This window comes from Cebus imitator, unplaced genomic scaffold, assembly GCF_001604975.1.
Source record: "Cebus imitator isolate Cc_AM_T3 unplaced genomic scaffold, Cebus_imitator-1.0 Scaffold200, whole genome shotgun sequence".
In the NCBI taxonomy this organism is placed as follows: Eukaryota; Metazoa; Chordata; class Mammalia; order Primates; family Cebidae; genus Cebus; species Cebus imitator.
This window is the reverse complement of record NW_016107515.1, coordinates 3,378,433-3,401,871: the sequence shown is the minus strand read 5'-3', so window position 1 is coordinate 3,401,871 and position 23,439 is coordinate 3,378,433. Positions and strand designations below refer to the sequence as shown.

At 42.7% G+C, this 23,439-nt stretch overlaps 1 protein-coding gene and 1 long non-coding RNA gene across 4 annotated transcripts in view; one reads left to right on the top strand and one right to left on the bottom strand.

Annotated features, from left to right (window-relative positions):
* The window catches only part of DOCK2 (dedicator of cytokinesis 2), a 445,079-nt gene that overhangs the window by 66,295 nt on the left and 355,345 nt on the right, over positions 1-23,439 (top strand). For all 3 annotated transcript variants that reach the window (XM_017547721.2, XM_037745432.1, XM_017547720.2), the window contains 9 exons: positions 661-785; positions 6,459-6,557; positions 10,186-10,258; positions 10,371-10,474; positions 12,290-12,473; positions 12,652-12,749; positions 14,436-14,525; positions 15,594-15,694; positions 16,767-16,901. In XM_017547721.2, the coding sequence (XP_017403210.1) occupies positions 661-785; positions 6,459-6,557; positions 10,186-10,258; positions 10,371-10,474; positions 12,290-12,473; positions 12,652-12,749; positions 14,436-14,525; positions 15,594-15,694; positions 16,767-16,901 (1,009 nt within the window). The remainder of the gene's footprint in view (positions 1-660; positions 786-6,458; positions 6,558-10,185; positions 10,259-10,370; positions 10,475-12,289; positions 12,474-12,651; positions 12,750-14,435; positions 14,526-15,593; positions 15,695-16,766; positions 16,902-23,439) is intronic.
* Positions 6,708-10,177, bottom strand: LOC119473998. The gene is made up of 2 exons (XR_005203280.1): positions 7,932-10,177; positions 6,708-6,892 (listed from the first exon to the last, which is right to left on the bottom strand). It is a non-coding gene; the product is annotated as an uncharacterized LOC119473998 (long non-coding RNA).

The window sequence follows — 23,439 nt, the reverse complement described above, 5'->3', positions numbered from 1 at the left end:
GCAGCTGGGACCATAGGCATGTGCCACCACGCTCAGCTAATTTTTTGTATTTTTGATAGAAAGAGGGTTTTTCCCTGTTGCCCAGGTTGGTTTTGAACTCCTGAGCTCAGGTAATCTGCCCGCTTTGGCCTCCCAAAGTGCTTAGGATTACAGTGTGAGCCACCTGTGCCTGGCGGATTTTCTGGTTTTCCTTGCCTCCCTTCCTGAAGATCCTCTGCAGCTCCTTCCTAACCGTGTGTCCCTAGGACACATGGAAAGTTGCTCTATTCTGCTCCTACACAGTAAAACATCGGTGGATGTATAGGCTTGGTTGTTTTCATCGGACAGGATCGATTCAATCGGAGCTTTTCTTTGCCTTCCCAGAAGGTGTCACTAGAGGATGAAAATTAAATTATTTTTAATGTCGAGAAAAACATGGCCAATTTAGAGTATTCCTACTTCCCATTTTGCAACTGATTTCCTAGCATCCTGTCATCCGCTTGTTACCTACTTCTCCAGCTTCCCTGATGAGGAAAAAGTGCTTTCTCCAAACAGTTCTGATTTTAATTAACAGCAATCCAGGTGGGGGTGCTTCCTCTCACCCTCCATTCCCTCGAGTTAGTCAGCGTCTCTCCTGCTGCAATCCATGCTAACTCTTGTCTCTCTCTCCCTCTGCCTCAGGGGATGTCAGGAACGACATCTACATTACTCTCTTACAAGGTGACTTTGACAAGTACAACAAGACCACACAGAGGAATGTGGAAGTGATCATGTGTGTGTGCGCGGAGGACGGGAAAACGCTGCCCGTAAGGGACTCGCTGCTGCTCTGGGTGACAGGGTCCCTCTTGGGGGCTTCTGCTCATAAAGATGTACTTTTCCCCTCCCTGATTCTGTTCCCTAAATGCCAGGTGCCTTTGGGATGGTGTTGAATAATGTGATTTACACCTTTTGAGCTTAGTTAGTGCAATGTTCCATAATAAGACCTTGTGATATTTCTTTACACCAAAGCAGTTTTTCAATGTCTGTTCCTTTCCTTTCATGACTCCTATCTATCTATCTATCTATCTATCTATCTATCTATCTATCTATCTATCTATTTTTGCTTGGTATTGACTTATAGGTTAGCTCTCTGCAGTTAAAATGTTCTCATTGAAACCTGAGCTGGTTTATTTAGGCAAAGTCCATGGTAAGAAAGAGGATCAATACAGCGCCTTGGGCTGGTGTGGAGGCTCAGGATGTGCTCAAAGCAGACATTCTCAACACTTAATCTAACTCCCCAGCGCTCAGCCAGAAATGCTGGTGGAAAGCCTTATTCATAAATTGGTCTCCAGAGAGCTAGCAGGGTGTATTCAGGAATGCAAAGCGCATTGCTATGTTTATACGGCATATGTCCTGTCCAATATTTATCGTGTATGTTTACATTTATTTGCTTGTATTTCCTTTAAGGTTGTCAGTGCCGTGTCCAGTGTGTAGGAGGGTTTTGTTTCTCAATTCCTCCTTGCAGACTAGTTAGCTGAAAAGAAAATTAGCTCTCGGAGAAGTTTTAGCATGGGTGAATATTCCTCCTAGACCTCTGTGAATGATCAGATAGCCAAGTAGGGTGGGTATGAGGGGATGTGAAGATGGAAAAGGCATCAGTTCTGTCCTTGGAGCCTGGAAATCAGACTGATGTTGGTGCTTTATACCCAAGAATAACTAACATTCACAGGGGAATTACCATGAGTCAGGCTGTGTGATAGAGTGACACATTTCCTTTATTATGCTCCATTTTACAGATAAGGAAACAAAACCTTTGTCATTTACAATAACTTCCCCAAGGCTATAACCTTAGCATATGGCAGAGATGGTGTTTGACTGGTTCCAGGCCCTCTTAGATACTTCACTACAATGCCTGCACATTTAACAAAATTCTCTAATTTATTTCTCATTTTAAAAATGAGGCTAATAACCACTTCTGACAAATGTGGGAAGATTCATAATCATTTTTTAAATGTAAAGAAATCCTCACAATTGCCTTTTTGTTCATAAAGACCGATCATGTTAACTAGTATCTCTTTGAACAAAATCTAAACATTGAACGCACCTCCTTTCATTGGAGTCTGAAACCTTTCCAAAAAATAAAATAAGTGGGAAACACTTGGTTCAAAGGATCGTAAAGGAGCAGAGCATTTTTTTTTATCTGAAAGGGAAATTGTAATTCCCAAATGTATAGACCATTGCTTTGAAGTTACTTTTATTCCATCTTACCTGTTGGAGAACTTTTTAACCTCAGCTTCATTTTTGAAACACGGATACACTTACCTTCCATGTGGCCAAAGGACAAAGCAAAAGACACAGTTAACAGGCAAGCAGGCATCTTATCTCCTGTCTAAACCATTCTTACTTCCACTTTTGTCACCCTTTCAATTCACTACGGACCAGGCTGAGCAGATGCGCTTAGGAAAGATGAATAGATAAGCAGGCATTCTGGGGGCTGACATGGAAAGGGAACTGTGGGGCATGAGGAAAATTTGCAGTTTCCTCTATTAGGGAAATTCTGGGGGAGTTCAGTTGACTGACTATTGAAAATTGCTTAGGAAGCCTGTGGGAGGCTTTTCTTTCTCTGTTTGCAGAAATAAATATTACTGCCTAATTAAGTGTCAGGAAACACATTCAAACACTTCTGTTTGAATTGGACCATTCCTGTGGGAATGGTCCCCTTTAGAAGTATCGATTTCTGCTCCTACTCTAGGTGTGTGCACACTGTCTTTGGCAGAGTGAGACCAGAGGGCAGAGGAGGTTAGGCCTCTCTGTGGCTCACCTTGGGGTGTCAAGGGTCTTACTCAGGAGGAGCTGTAGCATAGAAGCTAATGGGGTGGGCTCTGGGGTCAGGCAAACAGGGTTCGAATTCCAGCCTCTTCTCCTATTAGCTGTGTGATCTTAGGCAAATCTATTCATGTGTAAAAAGGAATCATAACCTCTTCTTGTGGGGTTGCAGGTTAAACCAAAGCATAGGTATTAAAACAACTAAAAGAGTATGATTGGATTGCTTGTAACACAAGGATAAATGCTTGAGGGGATGGATCCCCTTTTTCCATAATGTGATTATTATGCATTGTATGCCTGTATCGAAACATCTCATGTACTCTGTAAATATGCATATCTACCGCATGCCCACAAAAATTAAAATTTATAAAATTAAAATTGAAATTAAAATATTAAAAATCAAAAACAAATATGCTGCCGGGCACAGCAGCTCACGCCTGTAATCTCAGCACTTTGGGAGGCCAAGGCAGGCAGATCACTGGAGGTCAGGAGTTTGAGATCAGCCTGGCCAAGAAGGTGAAACCTCATCTCTACTAAAAATACAAAAATTAGCTGAATGTAGTGGTGGGTGCCTGTAACTACTCGGGAGGCTGAGGCACAAGAATTGCTTGAACCCTGGAGGCAGAGGTTGCAGTGAGCTGAGATCATACCCCGGCCACTCCAGCCTGGGTGAAAAAGCAAGACCCTTTCTCAACAAACAAAACACGCCATAGGTAGAAGGCACGGGTATGCAGTAAGTACTCAGCAATAGGAAGGAGAGTCACATTCAGAGAAGGGGGGCCAAGGGCAGGATGAAGCCCTGTGATGAACTTGAGGAAGTCAAACAGGCAATCCAGCCAGAAGCAAGTTCTGGTGAAAGATAAAGGCTCAGTTGCTGGACCAAAAAACCTCTGTTCTTCTGAGACCACCCAGCTTGAGGTGGTGAAGGCAGGGGATAGGAGAAGTGTGGGATACTGGTTAAGACCATGACCTCTGGGGCCATGCAGCCAGGTGCAAAGCCCAGCTCAGCCTAAATTAGCAAGAGGACATTGAGGCAGTTACATAACCTCTCTAAGCCTGAGAGTCTCTGTCTGAAAATGGGACCAGTAATGGCACACTGCTCTTGTGAATGTCAGATGAGGTAATCTACATAATAGGTGTTCATTGCATTTAGCTATTATTATTAGAAGGGTATATTGAGCTCCTGGCCTGATTCCCACCTTAGGGATGCTAATCAGCATCTTCCTATGATGTGGTCTTGTGAGAGAACACTTTCTTTCCCAAAGTGTGTTCACATCCCTGGTGTCATCTCTTTCTTACCTGATTCCTACCAAATAAATAGGGCATGTGTTAGGAGCCTGGCTTTTCTTCCTGCAAAGATGTCTCTTCTAAGGCCAAGTCAACATGAAAGCCTCCAGGCTTCCTGGTCCTTTCTCAGATTTTCTTCAACTTGTCTGAAGTCGCCCACACCTGTGAAGGGATCTCACTGTTAATTGGGGGTCAAGGGGATAGGCAATGTGGAAAATTATGGAACAGTGTTACTTGAGATATATATAGCACTCTATATTTTGTTAGAACTGGGCTCAGTCCCTGGTCACAATGCTTTCTCAATGCACCTCCCAACACTATTTTATCTCTCAAGTGCTTTTGGCTTTTCTCAGAATGGTACTGAGACTTTTTTCTCCAGCCTTAAGAAATCAAAAATGTTCATTATCCATACAGTTTTGTGAGATTCAGTTGCCTGCCATACAGCAGTTTTACTTTCACCAGAGATATATGTGTAGTTTCTGATTTTGTAAGCTACATGGGATTCACAGAAACTCTAAGCCCATAAATGTCACCAGTTATAAATCTTTGTAGGCTGGAAGGCATCTAGGTTCTAATAGAAGGAACACTGGCTGAGTAGCTAGGGAGTCTGTGATGTAGTACCGGTTTTGCCACTTTTTGAGCAAGTGGCTTAATCTCTCAGGGCCTCAGTTTACCCAGCTGCGAAATGGGGATGTTGACAGTAAGCCTCAGAGGTGGTTATGAGGACTGAATTAAGCGAGATGGTGTGTGTAAAGGGCTTAGCGTGATGCTGAACACAAAACTCGCTCTAAATGGTTAGAAAGACTTTGGGAGTATATTTTTAGCTCAGTGTCTCTGGAAGTTATGGAAGGCTTCATCCCATGGAAAAACAAAAGAGTCAAATGTCTTCACTCAGTTCTGGTTCATTGGTTACCTTTGTTTTTCTTTTGAAGATACATTCTGAAAGGACTACTGTGTATTCTGCTTTCAAATGGATCGATTTGTCTGCAAGTACTGTCAGTCAATATTGAAACTGAGCTCATTCCTTTTCTATATCTTGGAAGCACACAGGGAGATTTCCAGTGCGAAGGGCGAGTCCTCTTTTCCCCAGGTTAGCATGCTTTGCCAGGGCTCAAGGAGTGCCTATATGTGGCCGGCTTTGGTGATTCAGCCTGCTGAGGGTTAAGGATCAATGGGAGAATCTGATCCAATCTAGTGAGAGGCATGACTCACTCACCATCAACATGCCGAGAGGCACACAGTGTGCAATTTCAGAAGCTGGGGCTCCAAAACCAAATCTTACAAATCTGACAATTTAGGATTGAAAATTGTTTGGCCTGGTATAAAAACCACACTTTAGGCCCCTTCTGGGTAATCCTAGCTTGAATCTTGTTATGGGGCCAAAAAGCTGGAATGAACATAGACAGAGAGAATTAGGCATTGCTGTATGCGACTAGGAGACAATTTCTTGTTATTCAGCTCCTTTCCGAACCTCTGAGGGTGATTTTTATAGCAAGGAATAATGTCCCACATGAGCAGGTGTGCTCTGTGCTCACTCTCTGTTCAGAAAGCCCTCCCACATTTCTTCTTGGAGCCAACTTGAAATCTTTCTTTAAGCTACTCAACTGTCATTGCCTCCAAGAAATCTTCCCTGATTCCTCACCTGTCCTTGTGTCCTTCCTCTGTGCTTGACAGTAGTGTGTACACATGCCTGTCATCATGTCACATTGCTGTCATGACGTCCTCCCTAATGTTTCCTGCGGTAAACTGTGAGATCAACGTCAGGTTCTGTATCTGACCCATTCCCATACCCCAGTGCTCAGCGTGGAGTACAGAGAACATGTTCCATCACTGTGGGCTGAACTGAGCCTCCTCTCCACAACTGCCTCTCCCCAGACTTGTTCTCTAAGGCAGGTGCTCACGTGTCTCTCTGAAGCCTGTGTTCTCTCCTTTTGCCCAGCACTGCCTACCACCCTGAGGCGTTAGCCATAGAAATTCATCAGAAGGAGTTACTGCTTGACTGATCTGAGCCTGTTTGTAAACTTTGTGCACATTCACATTTAGGAAACAAATAGAATTATTAAGATTGGCAGTGTGCAGTAACTCCAAGGCTGGTTATCACTTACAATAAGGCAGCCACTTCAATGCCCTGGTGCACTCTAGTGGTTTCCAGAATGGAAGTAATAGAATTTCTGTAGTTAAGCACCTGTTAGTCCTGTGGCCTGGGCGTTCCTGTGTAAATCTGTAAAAGCAAAGGGGCCATTATGGGCACCTGTCATGAGGGCTGGGGAAGGCAGGGTTGACCCAGGCCCTAAGGCTGGCAGTGGCCTGGGGACCAAACCTGCACAAGCACAGAAAATGGCAATTCTGTAGTGTGTTTTACTCTCACTTTGTTTTTCTTGAGTCAGAATGCAATTTGCGTGGGAGCTGGGGACAAGCCCATGAATGAGTATCACTCCGTCGTGTACTATCAAGTCAAACAGCCACGCTGGATGGAAACAGTCAAGGTAATAATAATAATAGTAGAAGCAAACACATGTCTAGTTCTTACCGTGAACCAGGCACTGTTTTAAGTGCTCTATTTAAATCATTTGTGTATTGCTTACAACAGCCATGTGAGGTTCGTACTGATATTTCCCTCATTTTATACTTGAGGAAACTTACACAGAGCAAGTAAGTGGCCTGCCTACGATCACACTGCTAGGAAACATCAGAGCTGGGATTCAAACCTGAGCAGTCTGGCTCTGGGCCTGTGCTCATCACTGCAACTTGAGGGAGCAGAACACTGACTGGAGCAATTAGCCTTCTTCCTCCTTTTTTCTTTTTTTGAGACAAAGTCTCGCTCTGTTGCCCAGACTGGAGTGCAGTGGTACGATCTCTGCTCACTGCAACCTCTGCCTCCTGGGTTCAAGTGATTCTCCTGCCTCAGCCCCCTGAGTAGCTGTGATTACAAGCATGCACCACCACACCAGGCTTTTTATGTTTTTAGTAGAGATGAGGTTTCACCTTGTTGGCCAGGCTGGTCTCAAACTCCTGATCTCAAGAGATCTGTCTACCTTGGCCTCCCAACATGCTGGGATTACAGGCATGAGCCACCACACCCAGCCCTTCCTCCTTTTAATGAGAGCAGTAGAGCAAGACAGTTCTCCACATGGACCCTAGACCTGGAGAGTCTGGATTTGTGTTCCAGCCCTAATGTTCACCAACAGTTTCACCTTAGGCAAGTCATTCACCTGCTCTGTGCCCTGGTTTCCTCATCTGTAAAATGGAGCAATAGGTTGACTATGGAAGTAAAATGATTTAATACATATAACAGTGTCAGACTAGTCCTTGGAAGAAAGTACTTATTCCGTTAATACAACTCATAATTACACTTGGCAGTTATCTCAGTCTGCAAAATTGAACTAGATTTTGTATTTCTTCAAGATGCCCTTCAAACAGACACTTGGCTGTTTTTCACTCATCCCTCTATAAGGCAGCCTCATTGGTGTGGCAGTCAGCTTTGTGTCTCTCTGTGCAGTTAGAGGGAGAAGGCAGAGGGAAGATATAGTTGTTCCAGATATCTGATGCAGCATCCTTCTGGGTTCATCTCATATGGCATCTTCCCACAAAATATTTTCTGGAGTACTAAGTGGTGTTTTATTCAAATAACATTTCAGGCTAGGAGCAGTGGCTCATGCCTGTAATCCCAGCACTTTGGGAGGCCAAGGTGGATGGATCACCTGAGACCAGCCTGGCCAACATGGTGAAACTCCATTTCTACTAAAAATAAACTAGCCGTGCATGGTAGCATGCACCTGTAGTTCCAGCTACTCAGGAGGCTGAGGCATGAGAATCCCTTGAACCTGGGAGGCAGAGGTTGCAGAGAGCTGAGATTGCACCACTGCACTCCAGCCTAGGCAACAGATCAAGACTCCATCTCAGAAAAGAAAAAAAAAATCCACACATTAAATGTATTAAAATAACATTTCCTGGTCAAATAAATATGAGAAACTTGAGAACAAATAAAGAAGTTAAAGGCTTCCTTATGTCAAGTTCTTAGAGCCCTTGAGATATAAATGTGCTCTGCAAATCTGCAAAAGGAAATAAGAATGCAGAGCATGTCCCAAAACTCATTGACTACAGAGCATTTTCCTTTTTCCTAGTGTCATATCCCAGGGCTAGGATTCTGTTGAACTTGTTTGAGAAATGTCTTGTTTTAACCTAAGCAGGTGGGAGGCTTGATGGATCAATATGATTGTGAACAACATATGAGAATATATTATGTTTTTCTTCATGAAATGTCCAGCTCAGTTCTGAGGCCAGTCATGAACATACTGGAGGGATACGGAGTGACAGAAAGAACATCTTTAGCTCTGGGTTATAGCAGAAGTCACTATCCGTAAGGGCTTAGGATGCTTGGAGGGCCTCTCTGAATCTGAAACAACCCTGTAGCATGTGTCTGGTGGCATTGTCAGCCAGTGGAAATGGAGGCCTGGTGGGTGAGCACCCTGGTTCCCTTGATCACCCTTCATTGGTGCAGGATGTAACCAAAGTGGAATTGTCAAATAGTCCTCTTGTGGGTGGTGCCCAGGTCATCAAGCTGTGCCGTTCTACTCAGCAGTGAGGAGTGACAGAGCTTGCAAGCCAATGTGAGCCTATCACAGGCTGCATAATGCCTAAAAGATGCACTTTTGGGATAATTCTTGATAGACGTGACATTAATCACGAATATTCATGTTACCAGATCGTCACACTAAACAGAAAAGAATAACCTGCATTGGAATAAGGATTTGGAATTAATTCAGTGAACAGTGAAGCTTGATCATAGCTTCAAACATCTCTGCTTGTCATTGGCTGCATTCTTTATTCCCCCTGGGCTCTGACTCCAAATGGGAGATGCACACATGACTTCCTTTTCAGTAATAGTTATTCAAACCCCAGCGGTTCTCTACTTGTCACACATATTATTACATTCCTCAGTGTGTCTCCCCATACCTACTGCCTTCAAATTGATGACCCTCTCAACTTTGAGGTCAGAAAGTTAGCTTACAAGTCAGGCTTCTCTTCTCTGTGCTCACTTGCACCTAAGTCATTATCTCCTTGCTAGCCCTTGTCACAGGGCTGTTACACATACTGCCCCATATGTAACACGGGACCATGAGCTCTTTGAGTGTGAGGACTCTGCCTTGCATCAGCATGGCCAGTGCCTCACATGATTGTAGCTTCTAGTGAACATTCAACATGTAGGGAAAGGATGAATTGGACCGCAGTTACCTGTGAGACTCTCAGTTCCTTTGTTCTGTCTGAAACATAGACAGAATGGTGGACCTCCTCAGGCTCAAGTCTCATTTTCTATAACAGAAAGTGCCCCCAAGTATACATTTGTTTTGGCGTTTAATAGGTAACCGTACACTACAAATGTGTTCCTTTTTAAAATTGGTGTCCTTCTCACAGGTAGCTAAGCTTCTCTGCATTGGCTTAAATCTCAAATTGCAGAGGAGCTGTGAGATTTGGGGAGGTAGGCAGCACATAGCCAGGCTGAAAGCATCACAATCAATGGTGCCAGTGGGCCATTCACTGGACAGAGATGCCAGGGTGACCAGCGGGTGGTTGTCTTACCAGTGTCCTTGGAATCAAAAGCATCTGGACATGTGTCCAATCAAGGGTGGGATGAGCCCTAGAATTTTTCCAAATATTATTGGATTAAAGCATTTTATTCTCATAAATGAGAATCCTCAAGCAACTCCCCTAACAACCATTGTTAATTTGCTAAGCCCTGCTGCAATTGCCAGAACTACTGGAGTGTGTAAGGAAAATGTGCATTGTGCAGCTTGCAGTGCATCAAATCCTGTGATAAGGTTATGTGAGTTTTATATCAATTTGGGGAGACTCATTTTTCCTCACTATAATTTACAGACCTCTTTTCATTGGCTGGGAATGCAATTTGCCAAATGGATTACATTTGGTACTTTATTTTCTCTTCATAGCTAGTTCTTATGTAATTTATTTACAGTTCATCAGGCTCGATGGATGGGTTGTAAATCAGCAGGCAGCTCTCTCAGTTAAATGGTCAGGCTGCTGTGGAAGAGTGGGGTGCAGTGCGGAGGGCCCTTTAACTCTTTGTGTTCTGAGCTCTGCCTTCTGTCTGCTGAGGTGGCTGTCCCCATTGAAGACATGCAGAGGATCCATCTGCGATTCATGTTTCGACACCGGTCATCTCTGGAATGTGAGTACCATACCAAATGGCATCTCTGCACCTCCCCCTAAGCAAAGAAGAATGGAATAGCTGGGTGGCCCATGTATTGTTTTCTTTCCTGACCGCACTATGCTATTTCCAGCTAAAGATAAAGGAGAAAAGAACTTTGCCATGTCCTATGTGAAGCTGATGAAAGAAGATGGGACTACTCTACACGATGGATTCCATGACTTGGTTGTCCTCAAGGTATCATGAGTTGGAAGGAGCTCTGCACTGAGGGGGGTGCAGGAAGCAAAGGGTGATGGCAGAATTGCTTAGTGGTCAACAGCAGGGACCCCAGAATCACACACATCAGGGTTTACCAGCTTTGTGGCCTTTTACAAAATCTTGACTTCTCTGAGCCTCTGTTTCCTCATCTTTGTGCCCTCAGTGAATAATTGTGAGAATTATGAGACAGTGCATATGAGAATTATGAGACAGTGCGTTATGAGACATGGCAATGATGAGTACATGGGAGACTCAATATGTGGAAAAGGTTATTGTTGTTACAGATAGGTTATTATTATGACTGTTATGTACTCTTGACTCTGTAAGGACCTCTGTGACATGTGTAGAAGACCTACAATAAACGTTTGAGAGATGCTGCATTGTAGCTAATGGAAAAATATTAGAATCTGCAGTTCTGATCCTGCTGATGACTAAGCCTGGACTCATCTCACCTGTCTTCCTGAGTCTCAGTTTCCTTTATCTTAAGCAGTGACAGCAGTATTTATGACAAGCCAATAGGATGACCCATACAAAAGGGCCATCTAAACTATAAAGGGAGTGCAGAATTTTATTTGTACATTATGACACACGGACTGTTTTTGAGATGTGTAGAAGTGTTTGCCTGGTTTTACCTGCTGCTTTTCCACATGCCCTCTTATGACAGCAGAATGCATCTACCAGCACCTGTCTGGAGGCAAGTATATGGCTATGAAGTAGGGCAAGGTTGAGTACCCAGCTCATGGATCACACCCTTGCCCTTGGCTTTCTTAACCTTGTAGGCTGAAATTGCCCTTTTGCCTATGGAATGCATGCCAAACACAGCCTCATCAAGGCTTCATCTCATGGTACTCTTGTACTCTTCTCTGAGTCTCTCTGACTTCCGGAAAACTCCCTTTATTCAGTACAGCCTCTGTTTTCTCACTTATCATGCATAGAGTTCTTGGCTTGAAAGCCCTTCTTGCCTGACAGACTGTGAACTCCTTGGGGACAGAGGCCCAGTTGCAGTCAATTTTCTTTTACTTACTCCCATTAAGTTCCAGTTTCCTTGACTAATTATAGTAACAGTATCTGCTTCAAATGATTGTTATGAGGCTTAAATAAAATGAACCAAAGCATATAAAACACTTGGTACAGCTCCTGGTGCAGAGTAAGATAAATGTTACCTTCTGTAATGCCTATCTCTAGTCATTCATTTCAGCATGCCAAGGCACTTACATGCCTATCACTCTGCTATGCATTCTATATGCATTATCCTATATTATCTGCTCAGGTATTCTAAGAAGTAGGCATGATGATTATCTTCAGCTTACTCATGAAAAAAAAATGAGACGCAAAGAGGCAAAAGAATGTATTCAAGATAGCATAGACCTGTGAATGACAAAACAGGTCCAGATCCCAGCACATTCTTACTTAGTGCCTTTGCCATTAAATTCCTCTTTAAGCTAGATTCCTTATTTTGCTAGTAAGGATGTGTTATGATCTCAAAAAAAAAAAAAGATTAATTAAAATGGACTGTCTGGGAATCTTAAATTCCCTTTTCATTTTGCCATTAGTGAGGTTCACAGAGCTTTCACCTTGAGAATCAACTCCCTTTCAGTTAATGTATCTGAATTCTTGCCTGTTTTGTGGAAAAACGACCCTGCCTCACCAGCTGATGTCTATTGCTTTGCTGATGATTTTCTTCACTCTTTATGGCCCTCTCCACTTCACAGTGTCTAATTTGGCTGCTGTAAGCTCTGTGTGGCATTGGGCATGGAGCCTTGGCTTGTGGCAGTAACCAAGTGTTGTTTCCAGGGGGACAGCAAGAAGATGGAGGATGCCAGTGCATACCTGACCCTTCCTTCCTACCGACACCATGTGGAAAACAAGGGGGCCACCCTGAGCCGGAGCTCCAGCAGCGTTGGGGGGCTTTCTGTCAGCTCCCGGGATGTGTTCTCCATTTCCACCCTGGTGTGCTCCACCAAGCTCACTCAGAATGGTAATGGGGTCATCAAGAGTTGTGCCTGTGGGGATTGTGTGTGTGTGTGTGTGTGTGTGTGTGTGTGTGTGCACGCGCACGCGCATGCATGTGTGCATGTGCGTGCAGGCACAAGGAGGTCCTGATATGGACAGTTAGGCCAATAATGATGCTTCTGAATGTCTGGACTCTATTTTAGTGGGCTTGTTGGGTTTGCTGAAGTGGCGTATGAAGCCTCAACTGCTACAGGAGAATTTGGAAAAGTTGAAGATTGTGGATGGAGAAGAAGTGGTGAAGGTCAGTGGGGCTTCATTTTGTTTGTATTCTTATACTAGTGACAGAACTCTCCAATTGTAGGTGGCTTCAGGGGAGAAACAAAGTGTTGAAGGACCTGAGAAAACTTCTCCTCCAACGGTGGGACACACTCTCCCAAGTTGCATTAAGGAATCTTTATTGTGAAATCCAGGAGAGTGACTTGGTTCAATGGCACTGAATGTTGGGTGCCAGAAAACAATAGTTATGTTCAGTCTCTGGAAATAGATGAGCCTGGGTGTAAATCCCAGCTCTCCCACTTGCCAACTTTATGTGATAATATTATAAATGTGACATAGTTCTCAGGGCTATTATGAGCATTCAAGGTGATAATATGTAAAACTTACTCAACAGTCTCTTACACATAGTACATAACATTTAAATCAAAGCATATAAAACAAAATTCAATAAAGTAACTAATTTTTGTTGTCATATGTGGATTATATATGTATATATGTATATCTGTGTGTGCATATATATGTAGTAGTATGATCTCTTAGTCCTACCCACACATCATTGTTAGAAATAAAAAGTATTCTTGGTTTCTGCTTCTTGGAGAGCATTATGTATTAAAGATGAGAAAGGGAAAGACATCAGGGCTTACATTTTAAGTGAAATAAGCAGAAAACAATGCAAATGTCAGATGTATTATTGCATCCACATGGTAGTGGAGAATAGAAAGTGTCTGAAGTGCATATCTAATTAAAGCAACTGTTTTCTCCAGCCTTATGAATTGGGACAAGTGTTTCCCAATGGTCCTGGTGATCTTGTTTCCATGATACAACTAGAAATTCTGAGATTAAACATCTTTATATGGTAACTCTGTGTTTTGAGGGATTATAGGAAATATTGACCCATCCTTTAGGAGGGAGGAAAATCAAGTTTTTTTTAATTGCCTCTACCTGGAGAAGCAGTAGTAGAATTTCCAGATGCTGTAAATGTATACCACTGACCCATCTACCTCATTCAGCAATGGCAGAGGAACCCCCCCAGACACCACTTTTATGAAGTCTACAGCCTTTCGGTAACTTGGAGAAGTCATGGAAGAGATGAGACTTTTGTTGTCTCCCTCTTGCATTCTTTTTTCTTTTTTTTTTTTTTAAAGTTTGTTATTTAAATACCACATACATATGATGAAATAGATACAGCATGTACACACCATGTACTCACCACCCAGATGAAGATACAAGCACTTTTAGCATTATAGTAGATTTCCTCATGCCCCTTCTCAGCCGGGAATCCCCCTGGGATAATCGCTGTTGATTACCATCATCATAGATGCGTTTTTGCCTGCTCTCAAATTTCATAAGAATGGAGCAGTAAAGAGTGTACTTTCTGTGCCTGATGTATTTTATTCAATATAATGCCTGTGAGAATCATCCTCCTTGCTGCCTGTGAAAGTAGTTTGCACTTTAGTCTAGCTGTCTAGTATTCTCCAGTGTGAAAATGCCACCATCCATGTATCCATTCTGCTGTTGAGGATACATGGAGGACAGTTGGGTTCCTCTAACTTCTGGCTCTTGTGAGTAAAACTTCTCTAGCCCTATTGAGCATGGCATGTGGTGGATGTGTGCTCTCATTCTCTTGGATAGATAATAAGGAGTGGGATTGCTGGGTCACCTGCACTTTGTCTTGTTTCTGAAATAGAGCAACCTTCGTTATTTCTTCCAGTTTCTCCAGGATACTCTGGACGCCCTCTTTAACATCATGATGGAGCATTCTCAAAGTGATGAGTATGACATCCTCGTCTTTGATGCCTTGGTAAGAGAGAGGGGAAAAGCATCTAGTGACAACCGGCACTAGGGTGTGTCTTACTGTGAAAATACTGAGAACTTGTGACCCTCGTGGCCTTTTTCATGAATTCTTTGGAGGTGTTGTAATATTTGGCAATAAGACCAACAGTGAGCTGCTGTTTCTTGCCAGTTCATTTGAAAGCATGAGGGATGGTGGATGAAAGGGGAATTTTAAATGCTGATATCAGATTGACACTGACTGAAGGTACATGAGGCTGGATTCCATGAATGATTGCTTTTGCTTTCCATGAATGTTAGGAGCTAGTTCCTGGCTAGGTTGTAAAACACCCAAAATGTTTCCTAGCTTCTTTCCTTTCATCTTCTACTCCCAATTTCCTCCAACGCACTAATCATTACATTTCTCGTACCCACCCAGAACCTTTCATGATGCTCTACCATTGAGATCTTCCTTTAGTCCTCTTTTATGGTCTTTTTTCTCCTCCCTATCTTGACTCAGATTCTCTCAGAGTTATGTCAAAATAAACATAATGCAAAATAAACATCTGCATTAGGGAATCAGTGCCCAACAAAGTTTTCATGTGTTAACCCCTTGTGTCATGGATATTTGAATTTTTAAAGAGGTTATTGAGAGACACCTGTGGCTTAATCAAGTGTTTCCCCAGAGAGTACCCTAGAATGCTAGCTCTCAAAAAAGATGTTTCATGACAAAAACGTTCTTTGATTAACTAATTTAGGGAAGTGCTGAATGTTGCATGACCCTTTAGAGATTCACAATGTACGTAAGTATATTAAAGATTCTGAAAAGTTTTGCAACAAGGAAGGCAGTCTAATGATGATAACTTGGCATTTCTCAAACTTATTTGGCCATTAAATCCTTTTCATCTTATAACACCCTGCAGCATACTTCATGAAACACTTTTTTGGGAAGATGCTACCTTAATAAAAAGGACTCACTATGTATTAGTAACCTAATTTCTGAGCAAATAATTTTGATAGAGGTTGAATTATGCCAGGTAAAGATGGCTTCCTGGCCTGGTTTTGCCCTGAAAATACTGCTGTCTTTCATCTTCCTCAGATCTACATAATAGGACTCATTGCAGACCGGAAATTTCAACATTTCAACACCGTTCTGGAGGCTTACATCCAACAGCATTTCAGTGCAACCTTGGCTTACAAGTAAGTAATTGTGCACATGGGGACTTCTTGTCTACCACCTTCTTGCCCTGCCAGGATGCCTAGGGCACAGGAACTTGAATAATTTTCTTTTGTCACTAATCTGTGTGAGCTCTCCATTCTGTGACAAAATCCAACCTATGCTTGGGTTATCTGGATATCAGTAAAAATGTGGAATACCCATAGGTTTGGATGAATACCTTACGGTGGCAGTGGTACCTGGAAGTGCTCATTCATCCATTCAGGTAGTGAGCTCTCAGTTCTTGAGTAGACACCAGGACTCAAAGGCTACAGAGAAGAACAGGTGCAGTGGCTCATACTTGTAATCCCCGCACTTTGGGAGGTTAAGGTGGGCAGATCACCTGAGATCAGCAGCTGGAGACCAGCCTGGCCAACATGGTGAAACCCAGTCTCTACTAAAAATACAAAAATTAGTCAGGCATGGTGGTGGGCACCTGTAATCCTAGCTATAGAAAAGCAGGAGAATCACTTGAACTCAGAGGTGGAGATTGCAGTGAGCAGAGGTTACATGACTGCACTCCAGCCTAGGTGGCAGAGTGAGACTCGTCTTTCCCCCACAAAAAAAGCTACAGAGAAGAAAGTGCACATATACTCATGCCAAGTAGCTCAGTCTGGCTTGGGTGTAGGAAGGGGCCTTGAAAGGCAGGCCAAGTAATTTGAAGTCTGCCCTATGGTAAAGAAGAAACATAGAAAGTTCCTAAGTAAACTTAGAGTTCTGTGATATTATGAGAACATATTTTATAGAAAGAAAAGGCTGAAAACGAAGACATTATTGCCACCATTATTCCCACTTGTAGCTTGATTGTGACTAGTTTTCCTAGTCAAGAATTTTTTTTTACTCCCTATTTGTTTCTTCGCTGGCTTTTTATGAGAAGGAAATACTTATTCATTCTCTGAAATAAATATAATTTTTATGCAGTTATTTTTATGCTTACAATGAGTGAGCTTGGCTCTACTACCACCTTTAACCTTTGATTGAATGCCTTATAATTTACTCAGCAAATTAATTACCATGATGAAAGAGATGTATTTTGAAAATATTATTCCTTTTCAGGAAATTGATGACAGTACTGAAGACTTACTTGGATACCTCCAGCAGAGGGGAGCAATGTGAGCCAATCCTAAGAACCTTGAAGGCTTTGGAATATGTGTTCAAGTTCATTGTTCGGTCAAGGACATTATTTTCACAGTAAGTACTTGTTATGTAAGAGTGATTGATTAGCTCTGCAATTCCTCTGGGATACAACAGTATTTTTACTGTAGGAGAAACTCTTTTAAAAAATTATAACCAGCTGTCGATCAAAAACAGTTCAAGAATCCAACCGAGAGAGTTATGAATATGTAATAATCGTACCTTCTAAGTTCATTTGGGAAAATTAAAGAAATCTTAACATGTTGCAGAGTTATGTTTTATCCAGTAAATGTGATTTGAGGCTCTTTTGTGTTTCATCTAACATTCTTCATTTGATTTGAAGTATGGTGAACATCTTCCAGGAATCTATATTCAATGTTAGAGGGGCTGGGAGCAGGAAGGGCACAACTCAGGGAGTTTGACGGCTTGTAGGTTGTGCATGGCCGATGAGCTGGTATTTGCAGTGGACCTGTCTGTCGTTGAGATCTGCGTACCCAAAAAGTGAGCTGATGCATTAGAGTATCTTAGAAGATTTTGATGGTCAGTATCATGAGGTCAGCTGCCTTTTTGAAGGGCTTTGGAGACGGAAGCATTCAAATGCAATCTGCAAAAGAGCAATTCATGTTCATCCTGGCCATAAGGCAAAGCTAGGTGGAGGATTGTTTGTGTGTGATCAGGCTGGTTGTGTGTGATGGAAAATAAGAAAAACATGCATGGAGAGTATTGTCTGGATTCTTATCAGTGCCAACAAAGAACACTCAACTGAAACTGACTTAGGGAGAAATGAGGCTTTATTTCTCATCATCGAAAAATCAAGGGGGTAGTTGGCCTCAGGCATGGCCGAGTTCCGATACTCAGTGTTATTGGGATAGTTTCTATCTGTCTAGATCTGGACTCTGCTTTCCTTCTGTTGATTGCCTTATGAGGCACGCTTTTCAATTCAGAGGCCACTAGAATCTTCAAGTTTACTTTCTACTGGTGGAAGCAACCCTTCATTCCTTGTTGTCCTAGCAAGATCCTATGCCAGAACTGTCTTGGGTCTTGTGTAGTTGTGGTCATGTGTGCATTCCTGGAGCCAAGGCCAGGTTGGCCACTTACAGTGTGGACTTGATATGTTGAAGAGATGACTTCTCAAAAGAAACTTGAAGTATCCTGGGCAACAAAGCAAGACTCTGACTCAAAAAAAAAAAAAAAAAAATCCATCATTGTGATTGTGATCATGACAGTGAAATGAATGGGCTGCTAAAGCCTTTATACTTGACAATGCATCTGGAACAGGCAATCATTTGGGATTCTCTTAAAACAGTCTTTGAGATTTCAGGTGATGAATAGAAAGATGTGAGTGTCTTGAACCATGCCACAGAACAAATGTACTTAGATGATTCTGAAAGTGAAGTGTCTGTTTCAAATCCCTCTGGCATGTCATTTAGTCAAATCTTAGTTGGATATTCTTCCAGGTTTGAGAGATTCTTGTCAGTGATTTGGGAAAACCAATAGGAGACTCCAGGGGGTCTAAGAGTGATTTTCTTGGAGGAGTTCAAGAATTGAGACATTGTAGTTACAGGGTAAAAGACAAGGGTATCTTATCTCATTTTCCAAGTGAGAATGTTTTATCAATAAGAAGAGTATGTCTTTTCTCCTTATCAGAACTTTTCTTCAGTTCTTCCTTTTGTTGTATTTATTTTATTGCTTCCTCTCTCTCCTGTATTTCTTTCCTTTTCTTTTCTTTCATCCTGCTTCCTTCCCTCCCTCCCTTCCTTCCCTGCCTCCCTTCCTTCTCTCCTTCCCTCCCTCTCTCCCTCCCTCCTTTCTTTCCCTCCCTCTCTCCATCCCTCCCTCCCTCCCTCCCTTCCTTCCTTTTTTCTTCCATTTTCAAGGATTGAGCTTCTTTACAAAGCCCCTTGCAGTGCCTGAAGCTCAGACAACCATCTATGCTGATCCCCAAGGTTTCTGAGCTTGTGGAATTATACAGAGTTTAGAGCAGACCATGCTTCCCTGTTCCATGAGATGTATAGTGAGCAGCTCCCCTTCCTACTGCAGAGCTTCTGTTAGGATAACTTTTTTTTTTTTTTTTTTTTTTTTTGAGACGGAGTCTCACTCTTTTGCCAGGCTGGAGTGCAGTGGTGTGATCTTGGCTCACTGCAACCTCCACCTCTCAGGTTCAAGTGATGCTCCTGCCTCAGCTTCCTGAGTAGCTGGGATTACAGGTGTGCACCACCATCCCAGGTAATTTTTGTATTTTTAGTAGAGACAGGGTTTCACTATGTTGGCCAGGATGGTGTTGATCTCTGACCTTGTGACCTGCCTGCCTCGGCCTCCCAAAGTGCTGGTATTGCAGGCATGAGCCACCATGCCCAGCCAGGATAACTCTCTTATGTCTTACATCTGTAGTTTTTGTCTCTGCCACCTACTTGGACAAAATACATTTGTGCATTGGTTTTGTTGTTCTCTGCCTCAAGATATGTCATCTGGCAGAACCCCTGACTCTTTAACTGGTGTAAATTCGGTGCTGCTATAATGCTAAATGCTAAGTGACTTTTGGCTTATGAAGGAGCAGGGTGATCTGTTATTCCTTGCTGTATGCCTAGAATAGCATATAGCAGCACATCACTCACATTTGATCAAGAGAGATGTCTCTAAAGCAACCCAAGCCTAATCTTGAATCTTTCCTCATGAACAGAAATCTAGGCTGACCTAAAAAGAAGGTCTAGGACCTCATGCTAGGAGAAGGTACGTTTTGTGTCTTGTTCTTTTTAGAATCTTTAGCAAGGATCTTATCCCCAGAGGAGCCTCTAGGGCATTGGAAAGCAATTGGAGTATTTCTCCATGTGAGGGGGCATCTTTTGTGGGAAACTAGAAAACAGAAGTTTCAATGCTTTGAGATTTCTAACCCAGCTGTTGGGAAATCACAATATAATTATTGATTTGGGACTAATTGTATCTCGCATTGTATGTCTGTTTCCTGTTAATCCTTTATTCTCTTTCCCCTCTTGCATAACTGCAACGGATCTAGCTCCCATTATTTGTTCTCTCGCCATTATTTTTTGCACGTACTGCACAGCAACATTTGCAATGGCTAAGGATTTTCCTGTGTCAGTATGCAAAGTGTAGTTGGGTAAGGGAAGAAGAGTCATTGTTGAAAAGCAGTGGAATTTTTATTTTATTATATTTTTGAGGAGGATTCATTTCTATCTATAGCCAAGGAAAAAAGAAACTGAGTTCCCTGTCTCCCACTTCTTGTGTCACTAGCTCCTGAGTCAAAGTCTGGATCAAGTGTCTGATTGGGCTGATCCTTTTTTTGGGGCTGCATAGTATTCTATGGTGTATATGTGCTGGTGCTGTAGCTGCAAAGGAAGGTGGCAGAGCATGTTCTAGCTTCTGCCACAGGGAAGCAGGCTGATCAATAATTCCTAAATTATAGTAAGTGTATCCGAAAGATGCTGGCTGGCCATAAATATGTCCAATATCCAGTATACTTTTGTAGAATGGCTGAGCTCCTGGGAGGTATAGAGCATCATGAGAAACATTCAGAAAGGGTTGAAGTGATAATCTAGGATTCAGCTTCTTTACAAAGCCCCTCGCAGTGCCTTTAATCCTGAAGCTCAGACAAGCAGCTGTACGGAGCTCCAAGGTTTCTGAGCTTGTGGAATTACAGAGTTTGGAGCAGACCGTGCTTCCCTGTTCTATGCGATGGACACTGAGCAGCTCCCCTTCCTGCTGGCAGGCTTAGAGAATGAGACTGCAGAGTTAAGATAACTCTCTAAAAGGGAGAGGAATCAGAACTCGGTGCTCCAATGAGAGTTGTTCCCACTTGCCTCTGCTTCTCAAAAATCCTCATGCTGCCCCAGATTAGAGTGCAGGAGGCAGTGTGGAGTAATAGTTATGAGTACATGCTCATGCAGGACAGACATTGGGTGGAATGGTATCTCTGCCCCTGTAAGTCCCTGGCTTAGTGATTGAATCAGCCTCTCTGAGCCTCAGTATCCTCATCTATAAATGCGGATAAACCAGTTCATCGTGTTTTGATGATGAAATGAGATTATTGGTACAAAGTGCTCTATGCAATGTCTGGTACTTGATATCATGTTTTCACCCAGGAGAAACAGCAAGGGTGCTTTTTTCAAAAACTCAGATTTATTAAGAAATTACGGTGTCTTGATTCAAGCTTAAAATTTGACTTACTGTTCATACTATCCTAAGCATGTCTTACTGTTTATTTCTCTGGAGGCAGGGATAACTTTTACCAGGTGTCTGTGCTTTTTGAGGACCACAGTGTGGGACTCTCCTGGCCCCAGAAATTTACCTTGGTCTGCTGCCAGCTCCAACTGGGTGGTCCTGATTCTGTTTGTTGCTCTCATTTCCTTCTGTGAATGTGGTCAGGCCCTTCTGGCCAGAGCAGCCGTTGTGCCCAGGTCTCTGGCCCTTGCTTGCTATGCCTCGTTTTTCTTTGCATCCTGCCTTCTGCTCTTATTACAGACCTGCTTGTTTGGGTCTTGCTTCTTCCCACTTCTCCATTTAACCCTGATCTCCTGCCTTCCAGAAACTCCTCCTTTACCAGCCCCAGTTCCAGCTCATTTGCTTATGAGAAACTGCCAGCTCAGAGGTTAAAGGCACAGTCTTCTAGGGCCAAGGCTGCTTGGGTGTGAATTCTGAGTTTGAATCTTGCCATTATATTTACTAGCATTTACAACCTTGGGCAAATTATTTAATCTTCCCAAAGCTTAGTCTTCTCATATGTAACACAGTCATACTGGCAACCAACCGAATGAGAAAAAATTTTTGTAATCTACCCATCTGGGAAAGGATATTATCCAGAATCTACAAAGAACTAAAACAAATTTACAAGAAAACAACAAACAACCCCATCAAAAAGTGGGTGAAGGATAAGGACAGAAACATTCCAAAAGAAGACATTTATGCAGCCAACAAACATGAAAAAAAGCTTATCATCACTGGTCATTAGAGAAATGCAAATCAAAATCACATTGAGAGACCATCTCATGCCTGTTAGAATGGCGATCATTACAAAATCAGGAGACAACAGATGCTGGAGAGGATGTGGAGAAATAATGCTTTTACACTGTTGGTGGGAGTGTAGATTAGTTCAACGATTGTGGAAGACAGTGTGGTGATTCCTCAAGGATCTAGAACTAGAAATACCATTTGACCCAGTAACCCCATTACTGGATATATACCCAAAGGAGTATAAATCATTCTAATGTAAAGACACATGCACACATATTTATTGTGGCACCGTTCACAATAGCAAATGCTTGGAACCAACCCAAATGCCCATCAATGATAGACTGGCTAAAGAAAATGTGACACATATACACCATGGAATACTATGAAGCCATAAAAAAGGATGAGTTCATGTCTTTTGCAGAGACATGGATGAAGCTGGAAACCATCATTCTCAGTAAACTGATGCAAGAACAGAAAACCAAAAACTGCATATTCTCATTCATAAGTAGGTATGGAACAATGAGAATACATGGACATAGGGAGGGGAGCATCACACACTGGGGCCTGTCAGGTGGTGGGGAGCTAGCGTAGGGATAGCAGGAGGTTGGGGGATAGGGAAGGGATAGCATTAGGCGGAATACTTAATGTAGATGATGGGGTGATGGATGCAGCAAACCACCACAACACATGTATACCTAGGTAACAGACCTGCATGTTCTGCACATGTACCCCAGAACTTAAAGTATAATAAATAAATTTTTAACAAAACAGTGCCTACCATGCTGGGTTGTTGTACAGAATAAATGAGCCCAATGGACATAAGGTACTTACTAGCACAGTGCTGGTGACATAGCCAGTATTCCTGGTTATTCATGTATTATCTCCAGCAGTCCTCACCAAAATTCTACAGAGGACCCCATTTTCTGACTTTGTCTGCTACTGCTCCTCACTCACTCTGTGCCAGCCACACTGGACTTGCTGTGGCTCAAGCTCCTTCCTTACTTAAAGGCCATTGCGCCCTTTCCCAGATCTGTTTGTTAACTCTCTCACCACTTTTATATCTTTGCTCAAACATCTTCTTTACTACCCTGTTTAAAATTGCAGCCCTTGTCCTATGTAAGCACTGCTGATTTCCCTCCTCCTCTCGGTCTTTTTTTTCTCCCCATAGAACTAAACACAGCAACTATATAATAATTATGCTTTTGTTGACTGTCTTTTTCCTGCTGGAACTTCAGCTCCATCAGGACACGAACCTTTGACTGTGTTGTGCACTGAGATACGCTAAGGCAACTGGAACGTAGTAAGTACTCATTAAGTATGAAATTGGACACCATTTCTAGCCCTGTTTCACAAAGAAGGAGACTGAAGCTTAGATTCAAGCTCAACAATCACATGGCTATGAAATATAGCAGAATGAGGCTTTGCACTCTGCCGCATCTGATTCAGCAAATGTGAGAACCTGATCATTTTTCTGAGCCATGCAAGTGTGAAGTCTGGCTGACCATGCTGAGGGGCTGTTCTGAGAGAGGGTGACTCAGACTGGGGGGATTGATGTACTGAGTGCCATCAGGGGCTGCTGAGAGGTACACAGCTGCTTGGGTTTCAGTGCTAGGATGCATGGTACCATCCC